This window comes from Rana temporaria, chromosome 3 (assembly GCF_905171775.1).
Source record: "Rana temporaria chromosome 3, aRanTem1.1, whole genome shotgun sequence".
In the NCBI taxonomy this organism is placed as follows: Eukaryota; Metazoa; Chordata; class Amphibia; order Anura; family Ranidae; genus Rana; species Rana temporaria.
This window is the reverse complement of record NC_053491.1, coordinates 245,085,663-245,109,081: the sequence shown is the minus strand read 5'-3', so window position 1 is coordinate 245,109,081 and position 23,419 is coordinate 245,085,663. Positions and strand designations below refer to the sequence as shown.

Below are 23,419 nucleotides of genomic sequence, written 5' to 3'. Positions count from 1 at the left end.
GTACAAATCGCCTACAAGTCGGATTGAAGTAGTACAGGAACCTCTTCTGAAGTCGGAGCGACTTGAGTCGTGTGTATTAACACCGCTCCCATTCACTTACATTGTTTTTCTCGACAGCGCGACTTGGGACGACTTGAGGCGACCTCAAGTCGGATCCCAAGTCGTCCCAGTGTGAACCGACTCTTACTGTTTGGAATTCCTATGTTTTGGAAAATTGTCCTTCGTATTTTGTCATCACTGCGGTTATAAGTGAACATCGATTTGACCACACTAATGATTACAAAATCGAACAAAAATTGTGAAACATAATTCTAGTTGTAGCGCCCCCTTTACTTTCAGTAAGGGCACTACGCTAAAGTTAGTGGGAGAATGAGAGAGGTAAGTTGCTCTCATTCCTGATTGTGTTAAATTTGGCTGTCGCCAAATTCTGGATTGTCCTGTGGGTCAGTCTGTGTGTCCAGAGATACGGTTTCATCTTTGGACGGCAGATGGCACCAGAGGGGATCCAGGCGGAGCAACTTCTTCCCAGCAGCCAATGAGAGGAGTTGAGCCTCGCTGTGCGTGGGTATTTCTGTGGCGGAGTCCATTGTTCTTGGTTCTTTGCGGGTTCCAGGTGCGGCACCCACCTTTAGGGTGTGCGCACATCGCGGGCCCCACCACTATGGCCTACCTGGTCTGGGGTCGCGCGCAACGCGGAGTTCCAGACTCTGGGCCCTACTGGCCTGGAGCCACTGATGCCACAAAGGGGCCCCAGTGACTTAATGGGTCTCCCTTCTACTGAGGAGATCTCGGGCAGTATGCCGTTCGGTGGGGGATCGGCTTGAGGAGAACCCGGAGTCAGGTTATCCAAAAGGGCTTGAACGAACCATCGTGGATCTGGTGACCGGAGCATTGACAGGTACACTCACACTGTCAACCGGTGACCCTGACGTGATTTATTGGGAGGATTCGCTCTGCTGTTCACATTGTCAGCATTGAGCCTGTGGCAGAGGTTTCATCTGGCATCCTAATCTAATCAGAGCCAAGTCTGTGGCAGAGGCCCGTTTCTCAGCAACCTTAAAGTGGCACTCTGGCTGCCAGGCCTGTGGCAGAGGTCTGTCTGGGGGCACTTCACCCACTCTGGCTAGAGTGGCGATGAACTGTATTACTGCAGAAAGCAGGATTGCTTTCCTTCTATCCAAGGCCTGATACCGCAAAGTTCCTTTACTTCATCAAACTTTTCTGTCTACCTCAAGTTGATGTTGGTCGTAGAAGAAGGAAAATCACCGCTCAAGGTGGGTCTGCTATAGGGTCATACACAGGTGTAGGATTCCAAGGGTGCTGGCAGTGCACTAGGCAAGCATTGGCGTAAAATGAAGGATGGATGGCCGCACTCCAAACCAAACAGGTTGTCTTTATTTAAACAAACAGCAAAAAGATACCAGATCACAGCAACAGAAACAGGAGGATAACCGATGTTTCGCACTGACTTAGTGCTTATTCATGGCTAGAGATAGCCATGAATAAGCACTAAGTCAGTGCGAAACGTCGGTTATCCTCCTGTTTCTGTTGCTGTGATCTGGTATCTTTTTGCTGTTCGTTTAAATAAAGACACCTGTTTGGTTTGGAGTGCGGCCATCCAACCTTCATTTTACGCCAATTGATGTTGGTCGTGTTGGGCCAAGAAATAAAGCATTCAGAAAACCTTATCTACGAATTGGACATTCGCTTATTGCTCTACTCACTACCTCCGCCCCTAGACAACACATAGAGGTCACTTAATATGCTGATCCCAAATCAATCAGTGGCTCCTGAGGGGGTAGCGCTACATAGTGTATGGCCACTTTAAGAGTGGTAATGTCCTCCTGGTTGTACTGAAGTTGATCAATGTCAGTACAACCAGCCTACACATAGATGGATGGAAATTCGGCCAGTTCCTAGTAAACCGGTCAAATGTTGAACCATCTATGGCCGACTTGAATACAAACAAGACATTGGAAAACAAAAAGGTTTCCATCCTACAGCAAGCAAACATTGGCTATCATTACACACAGAATTCAGACAAGAAGTGCAGTTTGTGTGTCTTTACTGAAAATATAAAATGTCAAACACTGTAGCTGCTGACTTTTAATCAGCACACTTACCTATCCAGGGTGCCCGCGGTGTTGGCCACCCAATGCCGATCCGTCCCTCATAACAGGTGGCGGCGGCACCATCCGAAGGAAGGGAAACAGGCAGTGAAGCCTTGCGGCTTCACTGCGCGTTTACTACTGGGCATGCGTGAGTCACGCGGTGCTTTGTGATTGGGCAGCTGTTCTCATGGGGACACACACAGGTCCCAGAAGACAACGCGAGGAGAAGAGAGACTATCACCGCGGAATTGGAAGTGGCAGATTAGGACGATCTGCCTAGCAACAGCCATTTCTGTTTAGTATAAAAAATAAAAATAAAAAATGTTGTAATTTTTTGGAGCCTGTGTCATTTTTTTTTTTTCTTTTTAGGGTGGACCTCCGCTTTAATATGTTTTCTCCGTCACACTACTGTGGTGGCATCATGAGTCTGAATCATGGGGAAAAATGAGATGGCAAACCATGACAGATGAATAGGACTTTTTAAAAGGAGCACCCTTTCTTGAACCAGCAATTTACAATAAATTAATTTAATTACCAGTTTTGAGTTTATACAACATACTAACCTGTAAAGTGTCACCAAAACTTAGCTTGTGAATGAAGTGACTCATGTCAGGGTTCTGTGGCTGAGCTGTAGCACTGTGTGTGGACACATGGAAGTTTCCAGGCACCTAATAACAAAGACATGATTAAGCAATATTAAAATGACAGATTTAAACACCTTATTAGCATAGACTGCTATCTATTTTCTTTATGGATTTGTAATAATAAAAAAAAAACGTAATTTTCTAAGGCATAAAGGCACATAGAATAGCCACTTAATCAGTAAATGCACCTCTCTAGGCAGTACAGTGTCAACTATGCCTTAAAGTATATTTAAAGGCAAATAGTTCAGTTTTGGAAAGAGTAAAGCTGGCCATAGACGGAGCGATTTGCTTTCCTGTAAACACGGGTTCCAGGAAAGAAAGACAGGGAAAAAAAAAATCGCTCAACTCCCCCATCAACGCAGACAGGGCAATCCCTCCTGGGAGAACACATCGATTGTTGCTAGTGGCTAGAACGCTTGCTAGAAATAATTGCATGTAAAATCCCTCAGACTGGTTGTACTCAAAGACCTTTAAAGCATCACCTATAGAGAATTCTGGGTATCATATTTTTTCCTTTTTTTATATCTTTTTAATCAACAGAACCCCTTTCATATTTTACAAATTGGGTATCATACTGTTAGCGCTAAAAAAATATTTGTTAGCGTTTTTGTCTCCTTAGAATATGCATTTGATTAACAGTTGCTGAAATATCATGTGATAAACAAATTGCAACTACCACGATTTTATTAAACAGGGTCTCTCTGGCTTCAGAAAATATATAATTGCGTTGGAGTTTAAAGATTAGTAGAGTAATTTTGAGCAAAATATGCAGATGTGTGCGAGGAATAAAACGATTCCCCCGGTAGAGTGGGTTGTATTTACTTATGCTTGGAGAGAATTATGTATGGTTTTGTAAACATGCCAACTCTTCAAGCTATTAGAACATAGACTAGCAGTTTCTACAGGGTGTTGTAAAGCTGTTTTGTTACGGTTGTTGGCCCACCCATATTATGCCATAGGCTTTCACATAACCTATATACAAATGCTACGTATACTAGGCAGCTCATCCATACATAATTTACCATCCTACGCATATGTCATCATCAACAAATGTGAACTTGAACTCAAAAGGTGATTATGTCGAGAATGCAAGAACATCTAATTGCTGCAGAATTTTAACTAATAGTATAATTATATGGCTTGTAAATTAAACCAGTATGGTAAGAAGACAGGGTTGTGGCATTGAACCTGAGCCCTGCTGCTGGAAGAATAAAAAAATAAAAAAAGTGTAAAAACATAGCAAAAGCTTTGATTTATTTATTACAGGTACCTACAATGGCGCTGTCAATTTATGCAGTGCTTGACACACACATTATATATATTAGGAGATGCCGTCACTGTAAAAATTGGTAGTTTGGGGGACACAGGGTGTGCACATAGATGTGGACTGGAGAAAACTGCTTTCCCAGGTTTTGGTATTCCGGCATGGGGCTCTTTAGTTTGGAGATTCCATATGATCTTGGGTGGGATGGGATCTCCAATCCTGTGTCCAGGTTTTGTAGATGACCAGCAAGACTTGTTCTCAGGTGAGCACAGCCCTTATAATGGAGCAACAGACAGGAGGTCTGTGCATGGGGAGTCAGGAGGACCCCCATTAACTCTCCAGGAGTCAGAGGGACTGCAGGAGGCAGCCAGAACGTGTGTGACTGCAAGAGGCAGTAAACGCCTCGTGGGCGCTAGAGTAAAGTGGCGGCACAGAAGCACCCATGGTCGGTAAGACCAGCATAAAGAGCAGAGGATCTGCAAATAAAGCTGAGTAAGAGCTTAAGACCCAGGTAGGCTAGCATTTCCTGGAGAAGAACCATTCCGTGGGAACCCTGTTAGACTTTTATTTGCCTTTTAATAAAAATGGGCTCAAATGCTCTAAAACATGGGTCTTCAAACTACGACCCTCCAGTTGTTCAGGAACTACAATTCCCATCATGCCTAGTCATGTCTGTGAATGTCAGAGTTTCACAATGCCTCATGGGATGTGTAGTTCCGCAACAGCTGGAGGGCCGTAGTTTGAGGATCCCTGCTCTAAAATATAGTTCCAGACTGGCTTGAATCACTGAAAAATAAATCTACCACGAGTGCCAATGATCCCCAATGTTACACATCCATATATACACACACACACACACACACACACACACACACACACACACACAGTTGTGCTCATAAGTTTACATACCCTGGCAAAATGTATGATTTCTTTTTTTTTTTTTTGAGAGAATGATAACACAAAAACCCAAATGACCCTGATCAAATATTTACATACCCCAGTTCTTAATACTGTGTATTTCCCCATTCGACATCAATGACAGCATAAAGTCTTTTGTGGTATTTGTGGTGAGGCTCTTTATCTTCTCAGATGGTAAAGCTGCCCATTCCTCTTGGCAAAAAGCCTCCAGTTCCTGTAAATTCTTGGGCTGTCTTGCATGAACTGCACGTTTGAGATCTCCCCAGAGTGGCTCAATAATATTGAGGTCAGGAGACTGGGATGGCCACTCCAGAACCTTCACGTTATTCTGCTGTAACCAATGACAGGTTGACTTGGCCTTGTGTTTTGCATCATTGTTATGTTGGAATGTTCAAGTATGTCTCATGCGCAGCTTCCTAGCTGATGAATGCAAATGTTTCTCCAATATTTTTTGGCAACATACTGCATTCATCTTGCCATCAATTTTGACCAAATTTCCCTTGTTTTTGTGACTCACACATCCCCAAAACATCAGCAATCCACCTCCATGTTTCACAGTAGGAATGGTGTACCTTTCATCTTAGGTCTTGTTGACTCCTCTCTAAATGTAGCGTTTATGGTTGTGGCCAAAAAGCTCAATTTTGGTCTCATCACTCCAAATGACTTTGTGCCAGAAGGTTTGAGGCTTGTCTCTGTGCTGTTTGACATATTGTAGGTGGGATACTTTGTGGCATTTGCGTAGTAATGGCTTTCTTCTGGCAACTTGGCCATGCAGCCCACCTTTCTTCAAGTGAATCCTTATTGTGTATCTTGAAATGGACACACCACATGTTTTTAGAGAGTCCTGTATTTCACCTGAAGTTATTTGTGGGTTTTTCTTTGCATCCCGAACAATTTTCCTGGTAGTTGTGGCTAAAATTTTTGTTAGTGTACCTGACTGTGGTTTGGTTTCAACAGAACCCCTCATTTTTCACTTCTTGATTAGAGTTTGAACACTGCTGATTGGCATTCTCAATTCCTTGGACATCTTTTTATATCCCTTTCCTGTTTTATACAGTTCAACTATCTTTTCCCGCAGATCCTTTGACAATCCTTTTGCTTTCCCCATGACTCAGAATCCAGAAACGTCAGTGCAGCACTGGATGAAAGATGCAAGGGTCTGTCAGGAGTCCAGAAACTCATTGACCTTTTATACACACACTAATTACAAGCAAACAGATCACAAGTGAGGATGGTTACCTTTAATAGCCATTCAAACCCCTTTGTGTCAACTTGTGTGTATGTTATCAGGCCAAAATCTAAACTTGAAAACTTTTAATCAGGGTCATTTCTGTTGTCATTATGATTTAAAAAAGGAGCACACACAGTTGATCAATAAATGGCTTCAGCCAAACACTAACCATGAGTGAAAGAAATGTTTTTGCGTTATTCATATCTCTGAAAAATGGACAGGAAATCAAATTCTGCCAGGGTATGTAGGGTATATGAACTTATCAGCACAACTGTGTGTATAAGTAGATAGATAGTTCCTTAGATAGAGGAATCCCTGCCCTCAACAAGCTTACAATCCAAGGTCCCCAACTCACATTCATATATACACACATACTGGGGCCAATTAGCCTACTTACTCAGAAACAGGGAGAACATGCAAACTCTGTGCAAGGTATGCAAACAACGTGTTTGCAAGATAAATATATGAAAACAACCACTAGAGACAGAAGCAGCTTACCTTGTTTATAGTAAACTGTCCTTCAAACCGGCAGCCATTGCCATTATTGAGGGGAATCTTCATGGAATTATCAATATGTCCAACTTCATGTCTGCCCATTTCATCCTGAATATCCAGGCCCACTACTGAAAAACAATATAAATACAAAGTTACATAGAAAAACCAAACCAATGACATTTAGACAACAAGTCAGTCTCTCCCTCTCCATGTGTACAAAACGTCAATCACAGGAACAGTGACGCTTTAGCCATTTAAGTGTCAGCTCATTAGCCTGTATAAAGCCTCATACACACGATCGGACAAATCCGTGGATTTTTGTCCGAAGGGCGTTGTCCGTGAACTTGTTGTGCATACAGACGGCAGAACATTTTCAGCCAACATACACCAAACTACGTGGTTTTCCAGCTCTTTACCGCCACCCTTTGGGCAACTTCTGCTATTGTTGTCTGATGTTTAGCATTGGTTTGGAGTATGAGTGTTTGTACTTTGGACTTAGTCCGACGGGTTTGTGTATACAAACGATCGGATAACCTGACGTAACACATTTGTTGTCGGACAATTTGAGAGCATGCACAGCCAAAATTTGTTGTCGAAAATTCCAACAATTGTTGTTGGAATATCCGATCGTGTGTACAGCCCTTTAGATCCCACCTGTACACAAACAGTAGTTTTAAGGGTTGTGGGTTTTATCAAAGCCTAATTCAAGACTGATGATATTCATGCACTCAAGATGGTAAAGCAAAGCCGGCCACAGACCCGTGGTTGCAAGAAAGAAAGAAAGAAAATAAAAAAATAAAAAACAAACACTGAGCGTGTTGATGGGGGAAATCCCTCTCTCCCATCCCATTTTGTTCTCCTGGCGGGTGTGTGTGAGAGTTTGAGAGAGAGAACACAGTGAATAATAGTGGTTATAACAGCCGCTAGCGGTAATGGCATGAAAAGTCTGGCAGGTTGGATGTACCAAAGTTGATCAATCGATCAACTTGGGTACATTCAGCCTGCCCATACATGGTTAGAATCTCAGCCAGATCCTGCTGAACTGGCCAAGATTCTAACCATCTATGACCAGCTTAAATGGTTTAGTTGAAAAGGCTTCCTATCTTGCCTGGAATAATTATTTAGAAGTCTGCAGAGAAGCCCCAAACCATTCATTAGACTTTAATGGCAAAATACTTACAGTCACAGTTGAGGTTGGGCAGGCTGATGTTCAGTCTTACATCTATTTTACCCCCACTCTCCTTATCAGGATCATCTACATATAGTTCATTAACACTGCAAGAGAAAACAAAACATTACAGATTAGACCAATTGGAAGAGTTTGTTTTATACTCAGTAGTAATATAAACCATTCTAAACAGATACAAGCATTTAAATTAAATATGCCTACCTAGAACACAGATGTGTGGGCTGCCTGCTCACCCATGTCCTGGATTTAAATGGGCAACCTGCAAATATTAACAACCTGAAGATAGTGCTTTTTACCAAGTAATGGCTAGGGCCACTGAAGAATAAGGTCTTGTTGGGCAAGATCACGATCAATAGACATGGAGTCAGATAACAATGCTTGCATCGGTTTAGAACCATTTACATTCTTTACTAGATGATGAGGATATATAGTAGTGCAGCAGGATATATCTACTAGCAACCAGGAGGTTAATGGTTGAGGTGACAATGACAAGTGTGCTCCAAGTCCAAAGAGGTAGTGGTGACCAGGAATGCCATTACATCAAAACTGCAAATACTGTGTAGGATTAGAGAAAATCAAAAGGCTGACACTATTGCAAAATTTGTTAATAAAAAATGATATATATATATATATATATATATATATATATATATATATATATATATATATATATATATATATATGTATATATATATATATTTTTAGTAGGATATTAGGAGATAATCATTAAAAGTTGAACCTTCAAGGTTTTTTGCCCATATCATATTGATATTAGTTTATGAAGATGGGTGTGCACACAGCAAAAAGAGCGTTGGAACAGAAAATGGTTCTCTATCTACTTTTTTTTAACAAAGATGACCAAGGTGGGAAAGAGCCGAGTATAGCCATGTTCACCAGCCCTAATCCACAGAAAGACGATTGTCAACATTCATGAGGAAATCCACTATGGCTTACACAGTCTGAAGGTCTGTAGCGTGACAGAGCTTACAACAGCTCTAGGATCATGTGCGATTTAGTCTCAAAGTTCAACAATCTCAAAATATGAAAAATGTTGAAAATTAAGAGAATACTGTAGTTAAAAAGCAAATGGAGGCATTTGGGGGGGGGGGGGGGGAGATACTCATTTGAGATTATAAAATGTGGTCCAGAGTCTTATTTGGCCAGATGTTCATCATTTTAGCTCAGGTCTCCATGTGACTGAATTCAACATTTATATTCTTAACTGGCCCCAAGTTTTCTATGTCTATATAAAGCTTTGGCAGTTCAATGCACATGCCCCATTTTAATCCACTTAAAAAACATTTCAGAATTATACGAAAGCATGAAAGTCTAATAATACTTAATCTTGGAAAAAGTCAGAAGGCAAATTCAATGCGTTTGGGGGCAAGACGACACAAAATCATATAAGAATACAGGTGGTCCCCAAGTTACAAACGGCTCCTGAAAGAGAAAATCACTGCTCAGGGGTACTGATCAGGAAACGACTCCTACTTACAAACGGAAGGAGACAACGGGAAGTGAGAGGAAATCTACCCCTAGGAAGGGAAATTCTCTTCTGTAAGTGTTATTATGGGAAAAAGGAGTCCACTAAAGCTTTATCATCAATCCTTGTTTTCACAACAACCTAACATTTTCAAAATCCAATTGTCATTGGGGCAGAAAGTGAGGTGAAATCTTCTAAAGATGGGCACGGACAGCAAAACAAATGTTACAGGGGTGTTAACCTTCGCTATGCTATCCAAAAAGCTTAAAAATAGTTTTTTGGCTGGAACTTACAAAATGTACCTATTCCGACTTACAAATGAGATTCAAACAGAACAAACCTTGTTTGTAATTGGGGACCGCCTGTATCTAAAAATTGTGAACTGTGCATAAATATGGTTTACTAAACATTGGATAAAAGTTTGCATCAATAGAAGACCTTATACACGAGTCACTAAAAAGTACAAATACATGGACAACCCTATTAAAAGGGGGAGAATAAGCCCCCAAAATGTGTCTGTCTTGCGACTTTTCACCAAGATTAAAGGGGTTGTAAAGACAAAAATATTTTCCTCTTAAATTAAAGTCTGACAGTAGCTGATAAAGTAAAAAGTAATGTTTTGCATTATAACTAGTTTGATAACTGTTGAAATTGAGCCGTTTTATTCACCTCCGTCATTCCTGAATCATTATTCTCACTGACTTCCTGGTTTGCGGTGCGCATTCATTCTTGCTACATCACTGCCTAATGGGAACTACAGTTCCCATTAGGCTTAGCCTCCATGCCTGTGAGGGATAAGAGAGCATCTTCACGCAGGGCTGTAGTCATAGGGAGGGGGTGAGCACATTCTGCTTTCCACCATGCAAAACGGCTCAGATGCTGGTGGAAAGCAAGAAGAGGAGTGACAGGAAATGGCATTTTCAAACCTGGATTACTGTATTTTGGAGGTCAAAAGAAAAAATGAGGTAAGTGATATTTAAATGCTCTAGCTTACAGCAATCAATTGATCCAATAGAAAAACAAATATTTAGTGTTCCTTTAATTATCATTTACTGAATTTGCACTGACCTGTGGCACCCTAAAATTTTTACACTTGCCAAGACTGATGAACTACAGAACACTCCCCCCCTTAGGTTATAGAAATGAAGAGAGAGAAGTGCTCCGTCATTTAGGAGTTAGCTAGACAGAGGTTAAAACACAGCTTTGGATTTCAGTGAAGCAGAATCTCTGTGTCGTCAGTGAAACAGAAGGTCAAGAACTCATTGGATGCCTGACAAATAGGCATTATTGTGTACTTGCATTTTTACACACACACACACACACACACACACACACACACTTTAAAGCAGTGGTTCTCAACTCCTGTGCTCAGGCCCACCGACAGGCCAGGTTTGCAAGATCACTGAAATACGTCACAGGCGATAGCATTTGCTGCTCAGTGATTGAAGTATTCTAGTCTGCATCTCCCCAAGGTAATACTTCAAATCTGGCCTGTTAGTGGGTCCTGAGGACAGGAGTTGAGAACCACCGCTTTAAAAAGAGAGCCTGTTGCCACCTGATAGACCACACATGAATCAAAAAGCCACAAAATTTGTATTAAGAGCGTTTACTGAAACCCTGCATTCTGTCCCTAATCAGCAGAGGTCTCTGTATTGTAAATCCACTTTCTCCCTTCAGCACTCCTTCCTAAATTCTAAAACCCTGTACACACGGGCCAAATATTGGCCAGTTTCAGTCAGAAATCCACGACATTCAGCCTGTGTGTACACCAGCCTGTCAGACAGAAGCCAGCCGAACAGCTTGGGGAACGAATGGCTGCCAGCGCTGACCGGTGTGTTCTGGGACAATAACGTACAGAACATAATAGCTCAGCTGAGATCTCTGTACCAATATCGGACTGTCAGTACAGTGGCTCCTAAGCACCTCAGTATTTTTTTATTCACCCTGCTGGGTTCAACGGAAAAAAAAACAAAAAACACACACGATAGTGTGTACCAGGAATAATTCATCACAAAAAGTTCAACAGCATGTAGAAAAACTCCTCACTACTAAAAGACACTGCAGAGTAAGCTTGCTGTCTGACCTTTGTATTCAGCAGCTTTTAGTGCTGACCATTTTCAGTGTTACGCCATCTAACTCGCTGTCCTAGGCAGTGGTACTTGACCATTAGTGCCATTATGGTAAAATATAACTCTGCCTCTTATAGCTTCTGTTTAAAGTAACCAAGAAACAGCCGATGCAGGGGGGGGGGGGATTAATTGAGCCCCTGCAGATGGTGTAAGTTTGGGGGGGGATTATTTGATCCCCTGCAGATGTTGCAAGTTTGGGGGAGGGGGAATTATTTTCTCCTCTGCAGATGTTGCAAGTTTGCCCACTTACAAAGAAATAAAGCGTCTATAATAATTTTTATCATAGGTGTATTTTAAAATGATAGACGGAATATCAACCAAAAATCCAGAAAAAACACAATATAAATGGAGTTGCAGTTCAGTGGGTGTATTAAGTATTTGATCCCCAAGCAAAAACATGACTTCGTACTCAGAGAAACCCTTGTTGGCAAGCACAAAGGTAAAACGTTTCTTTTAGTTTTTTACCAGGTTTGCACACATCTCAGGAGGGATTTTGGTCCACTCTTTACAGATCTTCTCTAAATCCTTACGGTTTCTTAGCTGTCGCTTGGCAACTCAAAGTTTCAGCTCCGTGACCTTAATGTGCTTCTTCTTGAGCCACTCCCTTGTTGCATTGGCAGAATGTTTTAAGTCAATGTCATGCTGAAAGTCCCACCCATGACCCATCTTCAGTGTTCTGGCATAGGGAAGAAGGTTTTCATCCAAGATTTTACAATACATGGCCCCGTCTATTGGCCCCTCAATTCAGCAAAGTCTATCTGTACCTTTAGGAGAGAAACCGCTCCAAAGCTAGGGCTGTGGAGTCGGTAGATAAATGTTCCGACTCCTCAGTTTTATGTACTTCCGACTCCTCTGTATTAATATGCAAATGTATTTTATACATTCCTTGAGGGAAAGAAACGCAACCTACCACATGACTACTGGCTGGGAAGCCAACAGTCTACTGTATTGCACAGTTTAAGCAAAAGACAAACACAATGAAAACAATCAAGTGGCTGGATAGTAGCAGCAGGCATAAACATCAGGAACAGGATCTTTACCAGTTCAAAAATACAAACCACATTATTTGGTTGTTTTAGAACAAAAACAAAGCTTATCTATAATGAACCAAAAACAAAATCTGTAAAACCTAGAAATGGTTTATATTAATCTTGAAATGTAGTTATAGGCTTAGCAAATGCAAATCAATTCAATGTAGAGTTCTAAGGAAGAGAATTGCCTCTGCCAGATCCTCTTTCATAGAGGCTCTTAAGTCAGACTTTATTATTTTATTCATGCATTGGTCTTTATTTTTACAGTAGAGAAGTCATTAATTATAACTTTTTGTGAATTGGGACATTTAAACTTGCTTTTTTTTATCTAAATTTAGTAGGAGTCGGTGCATTGTTTGCCGACTCCGACTCCAGGTACCCAAAATTTCCCCTGACTCCGACTCCGACTCCACAGCCCTGTCCAAAGCATTAGGTTTCCACCTCTGTGCTTGACTGTAGGGATATAGTGTTCTTAGAGTCATAGTCAGCATCCAAACATGACGAGTTCCCCTCAAAAAGGCACATGTACAGTCAAACGTATAAGGTGAAAAACCGTGTATAAAGAAACCACACCAAATATGTAAAATGAGTGTCCATTCACAAGGGCTAAAAAGGAAAAAATATATGTGACACAAGAAAGTCCAAAGCAAACAAAAACATCCACGATTCACTTTCTCCACCAGTGTACCCACAATCAGAATTTGAAGTGCTTCCACCACCAGGTGATACCAAAGTATTAAAGCCCCTTACCGGACCCTGTGGACCACCATATAATATAGTCAAATGCACAATACATCTCCTTATGAAGGAAAACTCCCAAGCGCCAAACGTGATCCAGTCAGGGATGGTTCATCAGCAGGATTAAAAATAAAAAAAGCAAATACGCCCATAACATAACCCATAAAAGACATTTATTCAAAAAATAACACGTAAAACTTGCAAACTGAAAGCACACCAAGCAAATCCTTGGACAATAGGTTTAAAAAAACTTGCAAACAGCAGTAAAAAATAAATACATTTGCTCCCCAAAAAGCAGCAGGCTGTGTGGCTGCACCGAACTCAACCGCCCGGTCAGCAACCATGCGTAATGACGAAGCGTCGTAGCCCAACTAGTTTAGTCATAGATGACATCATCTCGTTAACGAAATGAGTTGGGCGTGGCTACAACACTTCGGTTTCTCTGCTAAAAGGTACATATCGACTTTGCCACATTGAGGAGCCAATGGACGAGGCCATATATTATAAAATCATGGATGAAAACCTTCTTCCCTATGCCAGAACACTGAAGATGGGTCATGGATGGGTCTTCAGCATGACAATGACCCAAAACATACTGCCAAGGCAACAAACGAGTAGCTCAAGAAGCACATTAAAGGTCATAGAGTGGCCTAGTCAGTCTCCAGATATTAATCCCTATAGACAATTTATGGATAGAGCTGAAACTTTGGGTTGCCAAGATACAGCCAAGAAACCTTAAGGATTTAGAGAAGATCTGTAAAGAAGAATGGACCAAAATCCCTTCCGAGATGTGTGCAAGCCTTGTAACCATCTACAAGAAACGTCTTACCTTGTGCTTGCCAACAAGGGTTTCTCCAACAAGTACCGAGTCATTTTTTGCTTGGAGATCAAATACTTAATTTTACTCACTGAGCTGCAGCATTTGTTTTTAATGCAGTTTCTGGATTTTTGGTTGATATTCTGTCTCATTTAAAATACACCTACACATGAAATGAAGAAAGGTTTTGGATACAGTGTAAATATAAAATAGTCCGAGGTGCGGGTCTGGGAGGAGGGGGGGGGGGGGTTTGCGGTCCAGCTGTGTGTTGAGTAAGGATTAAGGGATCAGATTTGAAGTAATACCAGTAAGGTTTCAGGGGGGAAGGAGGTTATTAAATATATCAATAGTGTATCGTATACTATGGAATAATATTTAGCAGATAGAGATGGATATCAGATTATGTATGATGTTTAGGAAATGTATCTTGCTTACTTGTTTAAAAATAAAATAAAGATTAAATTGAAAAAAAAAAAAAAAAAAAAAAAATATACACCTATGATAAAAATGATAGATCCTTAATTTCTTTGTAAGTGGGGAAATAATGGGCCAAATCCACAAAAGAGATACGCAGGCGGAACTGCTGTTCAGCCTGCGTATCCCTGTGGCTAACTTTGGAAACGATCCTCAAAAGGATTTTTCCAAAGTTAGGCAGAAGATCCAACATCTGTAAGACACTTACACTGTCAGATCTTAGGATGCAGTACCGCATCCGCCGCTGGGGGCATTTCGAGTCGAAATGCCGGCTAGCGTATGCAAATGAGTACTTAAGCAGATCCACAAAGCATTTAAGCTTTGTGTTTTCTGCATAAGTTACGATTTGCACGCGTTAAATTAGGGCTGGTTTTACAATGTGTAAAGTTAGTACACCATGTAAAACCAGACCTTTTTTCCGATCGCCGCGATTTTTTTTTAAATTTGAATTTTTTTCTCCGGCGCGTATTTTTTTTTTCACCCGTCGCAATCCACAAAGCCCGGCGTAAATTACGTTCGCGCGATGCACGTCGGGAAAATTACATCACACGCATGTGCAGTACGGCCGGAGCGCGCCTCATTTAATTTGTAATTGCCCCCCGGAGAGGAGGACCGCCTTGCGACGGAGGCACTTAAGTTACACGGCCTGAAATTTCTAGGTAAGTGCTTTGTGGATCGGGCACTTAGGTAGAAATTCAACGCCTGTGTAACTTAACTGCTGAAAGTTAAGTTAGGCGGCGTTTGAGAATTTGGCCCAATATTTTCCCCACTGTAGCTGCGACCTCATTTAGCAGCACTAACTCTGGCCATACATGTTGCAAATTTCTTTCCTGCAACAATGGGTTGCAAATAAGGAATTAGCTTGATTCCCCCCATCAGAGTGTTAATGCGGGAATCCCTCCTGCCAGGCCATTGTCTTTGTCTGACGGGGAGCTAGATCTGTCCCAGCTGGAAAAAGACAGTGAATACAGCCAGCGCCTATAGCAGCCATTTGCGATACTCTAAGCCAATCCAGCAGGCTGGTTGTACCCAAGTAGATCGCTCGATCTGCCCCATAATAGTTCGACTCTCGGCCGGTTCCTTCTGAACTGGCCGAGATTCTAACCGTATATGGCCAGCCTACGGACAAAATAGTTTTAATAGATGTTAAAGAAAATATGTATAAGAAGGGTCTGCTGTGATTGCTGACCACAGAAAACCATTTTTGATGTACAATTAGTAATCAATAACAGGCATTTGATTCCTACTATTGTTATCACATTATGAATGATATTTTTATACATTGTGATCATTTTATACTGCAAGGACAGTTATCAGCACAAGTATAACCATCTTGTGTATGTGAATGCTGAATATGTGCAGAGACTGAAAACAAATTACACAGAACAATACCAGTGACATAGAACTGACATTTATGAAACCGGTTAGCTACATTTTTACTGGTATAACATGTTAAATGTAAATTTATTCCACAACAACACAGTTTATTGTTGTACTATGCTAAAGAGTGGGAATTTGCAGATAAATATCTTAATGCGTATAGAACCAGTAGACCAAATATTAATTCCTTCCACATTTAAAGAGGAACTGCAGTCTGTTTACACAAGTTGTAATAAAAACATCTTTGCCATTCTGAAGCTTCCCTCCAACCACTTATTTTATATATACTGTGATTCTGTACTGGCCAAATATGCTGCAGAAATCTCCCTCCACTGAGTCTGGCTGCATCCATTTTAACTGTGGGCAGCTGAAGCTGCTGCCTGTTCACTTCCTGGATTTACACAGACACACCTCCAGCTCTGCAGCTCTCATTGGTTTCCTATGACTCACCCCTCTCCCTTCCTGGCAAACTCACAAGAGTGAGCGAGAGAGTTGTGCATGATATCATAAGCCTAGGCTTATTATCAAACAATACAGACATACCCCACTTTTAAATACACAATGGGGATTATTTACCATCGCTGGAGAGCAAAATCAGGCTCACTTCTACATAAACAAAAAAAACAATGAGCTTCTTACCCCAGCTTGTTCAAGTAAGCCTGGTAATAAAATCTGGAAACTCATTGGTTTCTATGCAGGAGTGAGCCTGATATTGCATTCTCCAGCAATAGTAAATAAACCCCATTGTGTACTTAAAAGTGGGGTATGCCTGTATAAAGGTATTTACTGCCAAAAAAAAAAAAAAAAGTTTTTCTAGCAAAAGTTAAAACAAGAAGGGCAGAAGATTTAATAGATGGAAAGATGAAAAAAATGACTGAAGGTTCACTTTAAGAACGGCTGGAGTGAGTTTAACGTAGTGGAAATCTACTTTGTTCATTTTGTTTGGCAGACCGGTGTGTAGATGTTAATTGACGCCATTAATAAAAAACAATTATGTAATATCAAAGCAGGCTGGATAAAGTGCGCACTGCTATTTTGGAACAGAAAAATTTGGGTGGGTAAAGTTGAAGCGTTCCAATCATTACTCACAAAGGTGATTAAGAATCAAGAAACTGGGTCACAGAGAAAACGTCAGTGAAACATATCATAAGAATGAATGCATCAGAAAATAAAAGTCAATAGCGGAAAGAAATGGCAGAAAGTATCAAGATTCTGAAGTGATGAGACTATTGCCTACGCAAGACAAGTCCTGTGTGCATGGAGTCTGATCTGATTAGTGTACATTGGAAAACTAGATTTATTTTAATGAAAGCAGAAATTGTTTGTCTTGACATTTCAGTCCAACATTATCTGCATCATGTTCCGTTAAAGGGATACTATGGGTTCAGTTTTTTTTCACAAACATGTCATACTTGCCGCCACTGTGCAATTTGTTTTACACAGAGTGGCCCCAATCGTCCTCTTCTGGGGTCCCACGGCTCCTCCCCGCATCAGATTAACCCTCTTGGAGAGAGATTCCCAGAGGGGGTTCCTTGCGGGCGTGCTCCAGTGTCATACACTCGGTGTTCATAGCCGACGAGTGTATGACTCGGCCCCGTCCCCCGGCGGCCACGTCACTGGATTTGATTGACAGCAGCGGGAGCCAATGGCTGCGCGGCTATCAATATATCCAATGAAGAGCCAAGAAGCCGTGGGGAGAGTGACGCGGGATCACGCCCATGGACATTCAGGGCTCAGGTAAGTAAAACGGGGGCTGGGGGCTGGATACTGCAAGGTGTTTAGGATGAATTAAGGTAAAAAACACAAGGGTTTACTACCCCTTTAAGCAAATTGTTAAAAAAAGATTTGTTTTTAGGGCATTAGTTATCACCTTCTGATTGACTTTTATTAAAATGATAGGCAATTTGTTTCCTGGTGAATTGATTGATCATAAAACATCATTAAGTTGCTTGGTTGGATTGAACAGTGGGATAAATATTTGACGCACAGAAAAAAGTTTGGCCAGTCCAGCTGGTTAAGGCGTCACCTGAACTGAACATAAAGAGTTATTTTCATCTATCCACTTTAAACACCCAATAAGGCCCAGGCTACCCAACTGTGCCCTGAACCTGACTCAATATGGCAAGTGAACACGGACCAGTATGAAAATTAGTAAAAAAAAGCTGCGCTAATAAAAAAAAATTGTGATAAATAGGATGAACCTATAAGTGAAACGTCAACACATGCATAAAAATTATATACAGTTATATAAAGTTTAACATAAGTTAAACACATAAATATAAATCAATCTTAATGTGTAGAGTGAACGAGTGATCCGTGAAGTCACATACAGTCCATCATAAAGTGATATGATCCATAAATGGATAAAGTCCCAAAATATAATGAATATTCAGGCTCTAAATCTCCAAGTGAAAGATGAAATCCACAGCATCCAGAAAAGTGGGGATAGAAAAGATCCTCCACCTTGATAAAACACTGCCTCTTACCAGCTAAAAATGATCTCTTGTTACAGGAGATCACAATCGCATGCAATACTGATGGCCCCCACACGAATCTCCACCAGGGAAAGCGTTATAGGGATGGTTGCCTCATTCAATATACCATTGCAAGATGTACCATCTTGAAGAAAAGCCAAAGTGTTGTATACAACCTGGGCCTAGGATCCAAGGTGCTTAACCTGTCTGATATCTTGCTACACTGAGGCCTCGTACACACGATAGGTTAACCAGAGGACAACGGTCTGATGGACCATTTTCATCGGTCAAAACCGATCGTGTGTGGGCCCCATAGGTTATTTAACCATCTGTTAAAAAAGCCAACTTGCTTTAAAAATCCACGCATGCTCAGAATCAAGTCGACGCATGCTTGGGAGCATTGAACTTCATTTTTTTTCAGCACGTCGTTGTGTTTTACGTCACCGCGTTCCGACACGATCAGTTATTTAACCGATGGTGTGTGGCCACGACGGACCATCAGTCAGCTTTATCGGTTAACCTATGACAACGGTCCTTCAGACCGTTCTCATCGGATGAACTGATCGTGTGTACGAGGCTTGAGGTAAAGGAAGCTATTTAGGGGAAAAAAATTGTACCTTTCCAACCCCTTTAAGGCCTGGAAGGTTTTGCCCCTTTCATAACTAGGGCATTTTTTTGATATTCAGCACTGCGGCTACTTTAAATGGAAATTGCACAGGCATACGATACTGTACACAAGTGACATTTTTATTTATTTATTTTTAAATAAAAAATAAAAAAAACACTGGGTTTTTCATTTTTTTAAATATAAAATGAAAAACAAAAAATTGAAAAAATGTAATTATTTCTAATTGGTCATAAAGCATATCCAATCAAATCTAATTTCATCATAAATTTAAGCCCAAATATATTGTGCTACATTTCAAATCAACAAGTTTACATGATTTAGTCTGTAGGAAAGTAAGGCCCTGTACACACGATCGGACAAAACCGATGAAAACGGACTGAAGTTCAGTTTCATCGGTCCAAACCGACCGTGTGTGGGCCCCATCGATCAGTTGTCCTTCGGTCCAAAAAAAGAGAACTGTCTTTAAAATTGAAATGATGGAGGCCTAACCGATAGGTCAAAACCGGTGGTTAGTACGCAAAAGCATCGGTTAAAAACCTGCGCATGCTCCGAATCAAGTCGACGCATGCTTGGAAGCATTGAACTTAATTTTTCTCTGCACGTCGTCGCGTTTTACGTCACCGCGTTGGACTCAATCGTTTTTTTAACTGATGGTGTGTAGGCACATCAGACCATCTGTCAGCTTCATCGGTTAACCGATGAGAACGGTCCTTCGTGTGTACAGGGCCTTAGAGTCCACAAAATATGATGCGACTATTAGTGAGCTGTGATTGGCTTCAGCTATCAGTACAGGGTGCTGCGATTGGCCCAGGTACCATGTGATAGCTGGGGGCCAATCGCAGATTAAAACCAAAGAAAGCAAAGCTGTTATGAACCATAATGATTCATAACAGCTTTGTTGACATTGCGATCACATGATCATCGGGCCCAAGCATTGGGATCTACATTCCACTGCGACAGCGCATCGTCGCCCTGTGTTTGTACAGGCAAAATTCCATACAGGTACGTCGTTTGCCTGAAGATGCCACCGACCCGCAGTAAATGTACTGTGGGAGGTCGGCAAGTTCAAATTCAAGTTGAAAAGGAAACAAATGTAGCTCACATACTGTATATGTAATATTACATATTTTATATTGTTGACCATCAGTAGTATTATTAGTATAAGAGGTATACAAAAGCGGTCCATTGGTCTTAATAGATGTTAGGCACCAGCTGACAGGATTGTATATGGTGTGCATGCATGTCTCCCCAAACATACTTTTGTCCATTTCAGGTGCGACTTCAAAAGACATCTGCGCATGAATCCACACAGATGTCCATCAAGTAGCACCTGAAATTGCACTGACCTTGCTACTTAGAAATTGCGCTACTTCAAGTGAATGAGCACAATTTCTAAGTAGCATCAACGTGGCTGAATCGGTTCTTATATCCGTTTTACTAACCCGACAGCTTACTATTCTAAATGGGAAACCTTTGTTTTGTTTGCAAATATTAAAGATTCCAACTACCAGCAAGAAAAAGTCTGTATATTTAAAGTGCACCGGTCACTTCAGATCCATCATGGCAGCGCCTGTTAGCAGCATCCACTCACCTTGTTGTGTCACTGCCGCATCACCAGCCATCCCATTAAAGTGAATGGGACTGTCGGTGCGTCAACAGCGGGTCAGAGGAGGAGCCTCTGTGGGACAGAGATGACAGTTCCTCTTTAAACATTATGATTTAAATTGAGTCGATTTAAAAAAAAAAAAAAAAAATCAAGCTTTTTACTAGTGATTTAAATCAAATCCACCCTGATCCCAAGTTCTAAAGAAAAATCCTAGCCAGCCTCATGGTCAGCATGTCCATCCAAGTGCAGCATATGACCCTGGAAAAGCCTTTCAGGTCAAAGATGTGCAATTTGTGCCACCTTGCAAATAAGTGGTTACTCAATTCTGCTCAGAGCGAGTGGTTAACATACAGTGATGCATTAGGTACACACCCAACAAAAGTGTGTTGATGAGCTGGTTTCCTTGTGGATTGACATATTGCTACCTAGTACCATGTTAATGATCTTCCCTCAAAGTCGGTAACCCCTGGAATCAGAAAAATCTGCTTTCCTGTAAACCTCGAAAAAAAAAAATCTTTTTTTTGCAAAGGGTAAACTGGCCTTTAAAAGGAGGTAGGTGAGACACTGTGGATGCCAAGTATAAATGGCATAGGGCAAAAAAACAAAGTAAAGTCTTCTTCAGGAAAGACATTGTATATTAGGTGCTCATGATGCCGAAGACATGTGGCTGCCAGCTGCCCCATATTACACAAGCCTTATAAATGTGACCTTTTGAAGCATAGGCTATCATTTACCAAGTCTGTCCTGAAAGCACACCTAGAAAGAGACTGGTTGGCAAATATGTCCTAGTACTGTAGGACACTCAGAAAAGGCATCATTAGATTCCAGAAACTCTGCAACCTTGTCCATGCCAGCTTGTTGCTCTTGCCAAGCTTGCCTCAGACTCCATTGGAGCATTCTGTATAGCAGTGCTCACAGTTAGATGCCTAGAGGAACTGTAAAACATCATTGATATGCACAAGATTAAAAGTTGGCTTCAGCCATTGGGGAAAATAAAAATTAAAACCCTTCCTGGGAATGTAGATTATTTTAAGAGCCTAACTCTGCTACAACAGCAGCTCCATTGACTGATCCCACCAAAAGGAGCAATGTGAAATGGAGTTAAGAGAAACCGAGAGCATTCTGAGAGCGGAGGGAGACATTAACCACCCCCAACTTAAGTCAAGAATTTCTTGTACAAACAGATACCCCTGATGGCCTGGGAACCGTCTTGTCCCAGAAAATGAATGGAAGATGAACACCCAGTGGCATACCTCTTAGGCTGGGTACACACGAGCAAACATGTACGGTGAAACCGGTCCGTCGGACCGTTTTCACCGTACATGCCTGCCAGAGGGCTTCTGTACGATGGTTGTACTAACCATCGTACAGAAGTCCGCGCGTAAACACTACACGGGGCGTGTCCGCGTCGTCGCCGCGATGATGACGCGGCGACGTGGGCGGGCCTGCCATTTAAAGGCTTCCGCGCATGCGTCGAAGTCATTCGACGCATGCGAGGGACGGCGGGGGCTCGGACATGTACGGTAGGTCTGTACTGACGACCGTACATGTCCGAGCGGGCAGGATTCCAGCGGACGGTTTTAACCAGTTAAGCCCCGGACCAATATGCAGCCTAAAGACCCAAGGTGTTTTTACAGTTCGGGACTGCGTCGCTTTAACAGACAATTGCGCGGTCGTGCGACGTGGCTCCCAAACAAAATTGGCGTCCTTTTTTCCCCACAAATAGAGCTTTCTTTTGGTGGTATTTGATCACATCTGCGGTTTTTAGTTTTTGCGCTATAAACAAAAATAGAGCGACAATTTTGAAAAAAATGCAATATTTTTTACTTTTTGCTGTAATAAATATCCCCCAAAAACATATATAAAAACATTTTTTTTCCTCAGTTTAGGCCGATACGTATTCTTCTACCTATTTTTAGTAAAAAAAAAATCGCAATAAGCGTTTATCGATTGGTTTGCGCAAAATTTATAGCGTTTACAAAATAGGGGATAGTTTTATTGCATTTTTATTAATTTTTTTTTTTTTTACTACTAATGGCGGCGATCAGCAATTTTTTTCGTGACTGCGACATTATGGCGGACACTTCGGACAATTTTGACACATTTTTGGGACCATTGTCATTTTCACAGCAAAAAATGCATTTAAATTGCATTCTTTATTGTGAAAATGACAGTTGCAGTTTGGGAGTTAACCACAGGTGGCGCTGTAGGAGTTAGGGTGCACCTAGTGTGTGTTTACAACTGTAGGGGGGTGTGGCTGTAGGAATGACGTCATCGATTGTGTCTCCCTATAAAGGGGATGACACGATCGATGCGCCGCCACAGTGAAGCACGGGGAAGCCGTGTTTACATACGGCTCTCCCCGTTCTTCAGCTCCGGGGAGCGATCGCGACTATAAACAAATAGCCGCGCCGTGGTCCCGGATCGCTCCCCGAGCGGACCCGACCTCCGCATGTAGCGGGGGGGGGGTCCCGATCGGACCCCCCACCCGCTATTAGGCAAGGACGTACATGTACGCCCATGTGCCTGTACGTGCCATATTGTGGACGTATATGTACATGCAGGGGGTCGGGAACTGGTTAAAACACGTCCAGGAATATTTGCCCGCTGGGAAAAGGCCCGGCGGGCAAATGTTTGCTGGAATTCGGCCCGCTCGCGCCTACACACGACCGAACATGTATGCTAAAACTGGCCCGCAGACCAGTTTCAGCATACATGTTTGGTCGTGTGTACGGGGCCTTAGGGAAACAAGCCCATGCGGAGAGGAACTATTAGATAGTGGAAAGGTATCAGGCCACAAAGTAGGG

General features: G+C 41.8%; 1 protein-coding gene across 2 annotated transcripts in view; it reads right to left on the bottom strand.

Annotated features, from left to right (window-relative positions):
* The window catches only part of ERGIC1 (endoplasmic reticulum-golgi intermediate compartment 1), a 147,509-nt gene that overhangs the window by 43,367 nt on the left and 80,723 nt on the right, over positions 1-23,419 (bottom strand). For both annotated transcript variants that reach the window (XM_040344545.1, XM_040344544.1), the window contains exons 4-6: positions 7,844-7,938; positions 6,667-6,791; positions 2,675-2,779 (exon numbers count right to left, since the gene is read on the bottom strand). In XM_040344545.1, the coding sequence (XP_040200479.1) occupies positions 2,675-2,779; positions 6,667-6,791; positions 7,844-7,938 (325 nt within the window). The remainder of the gene's footprint in view (positions 1-2,674; positions 2,780-6,666; positions 6,792-7,843; positions 7,939-23,419) is intronic.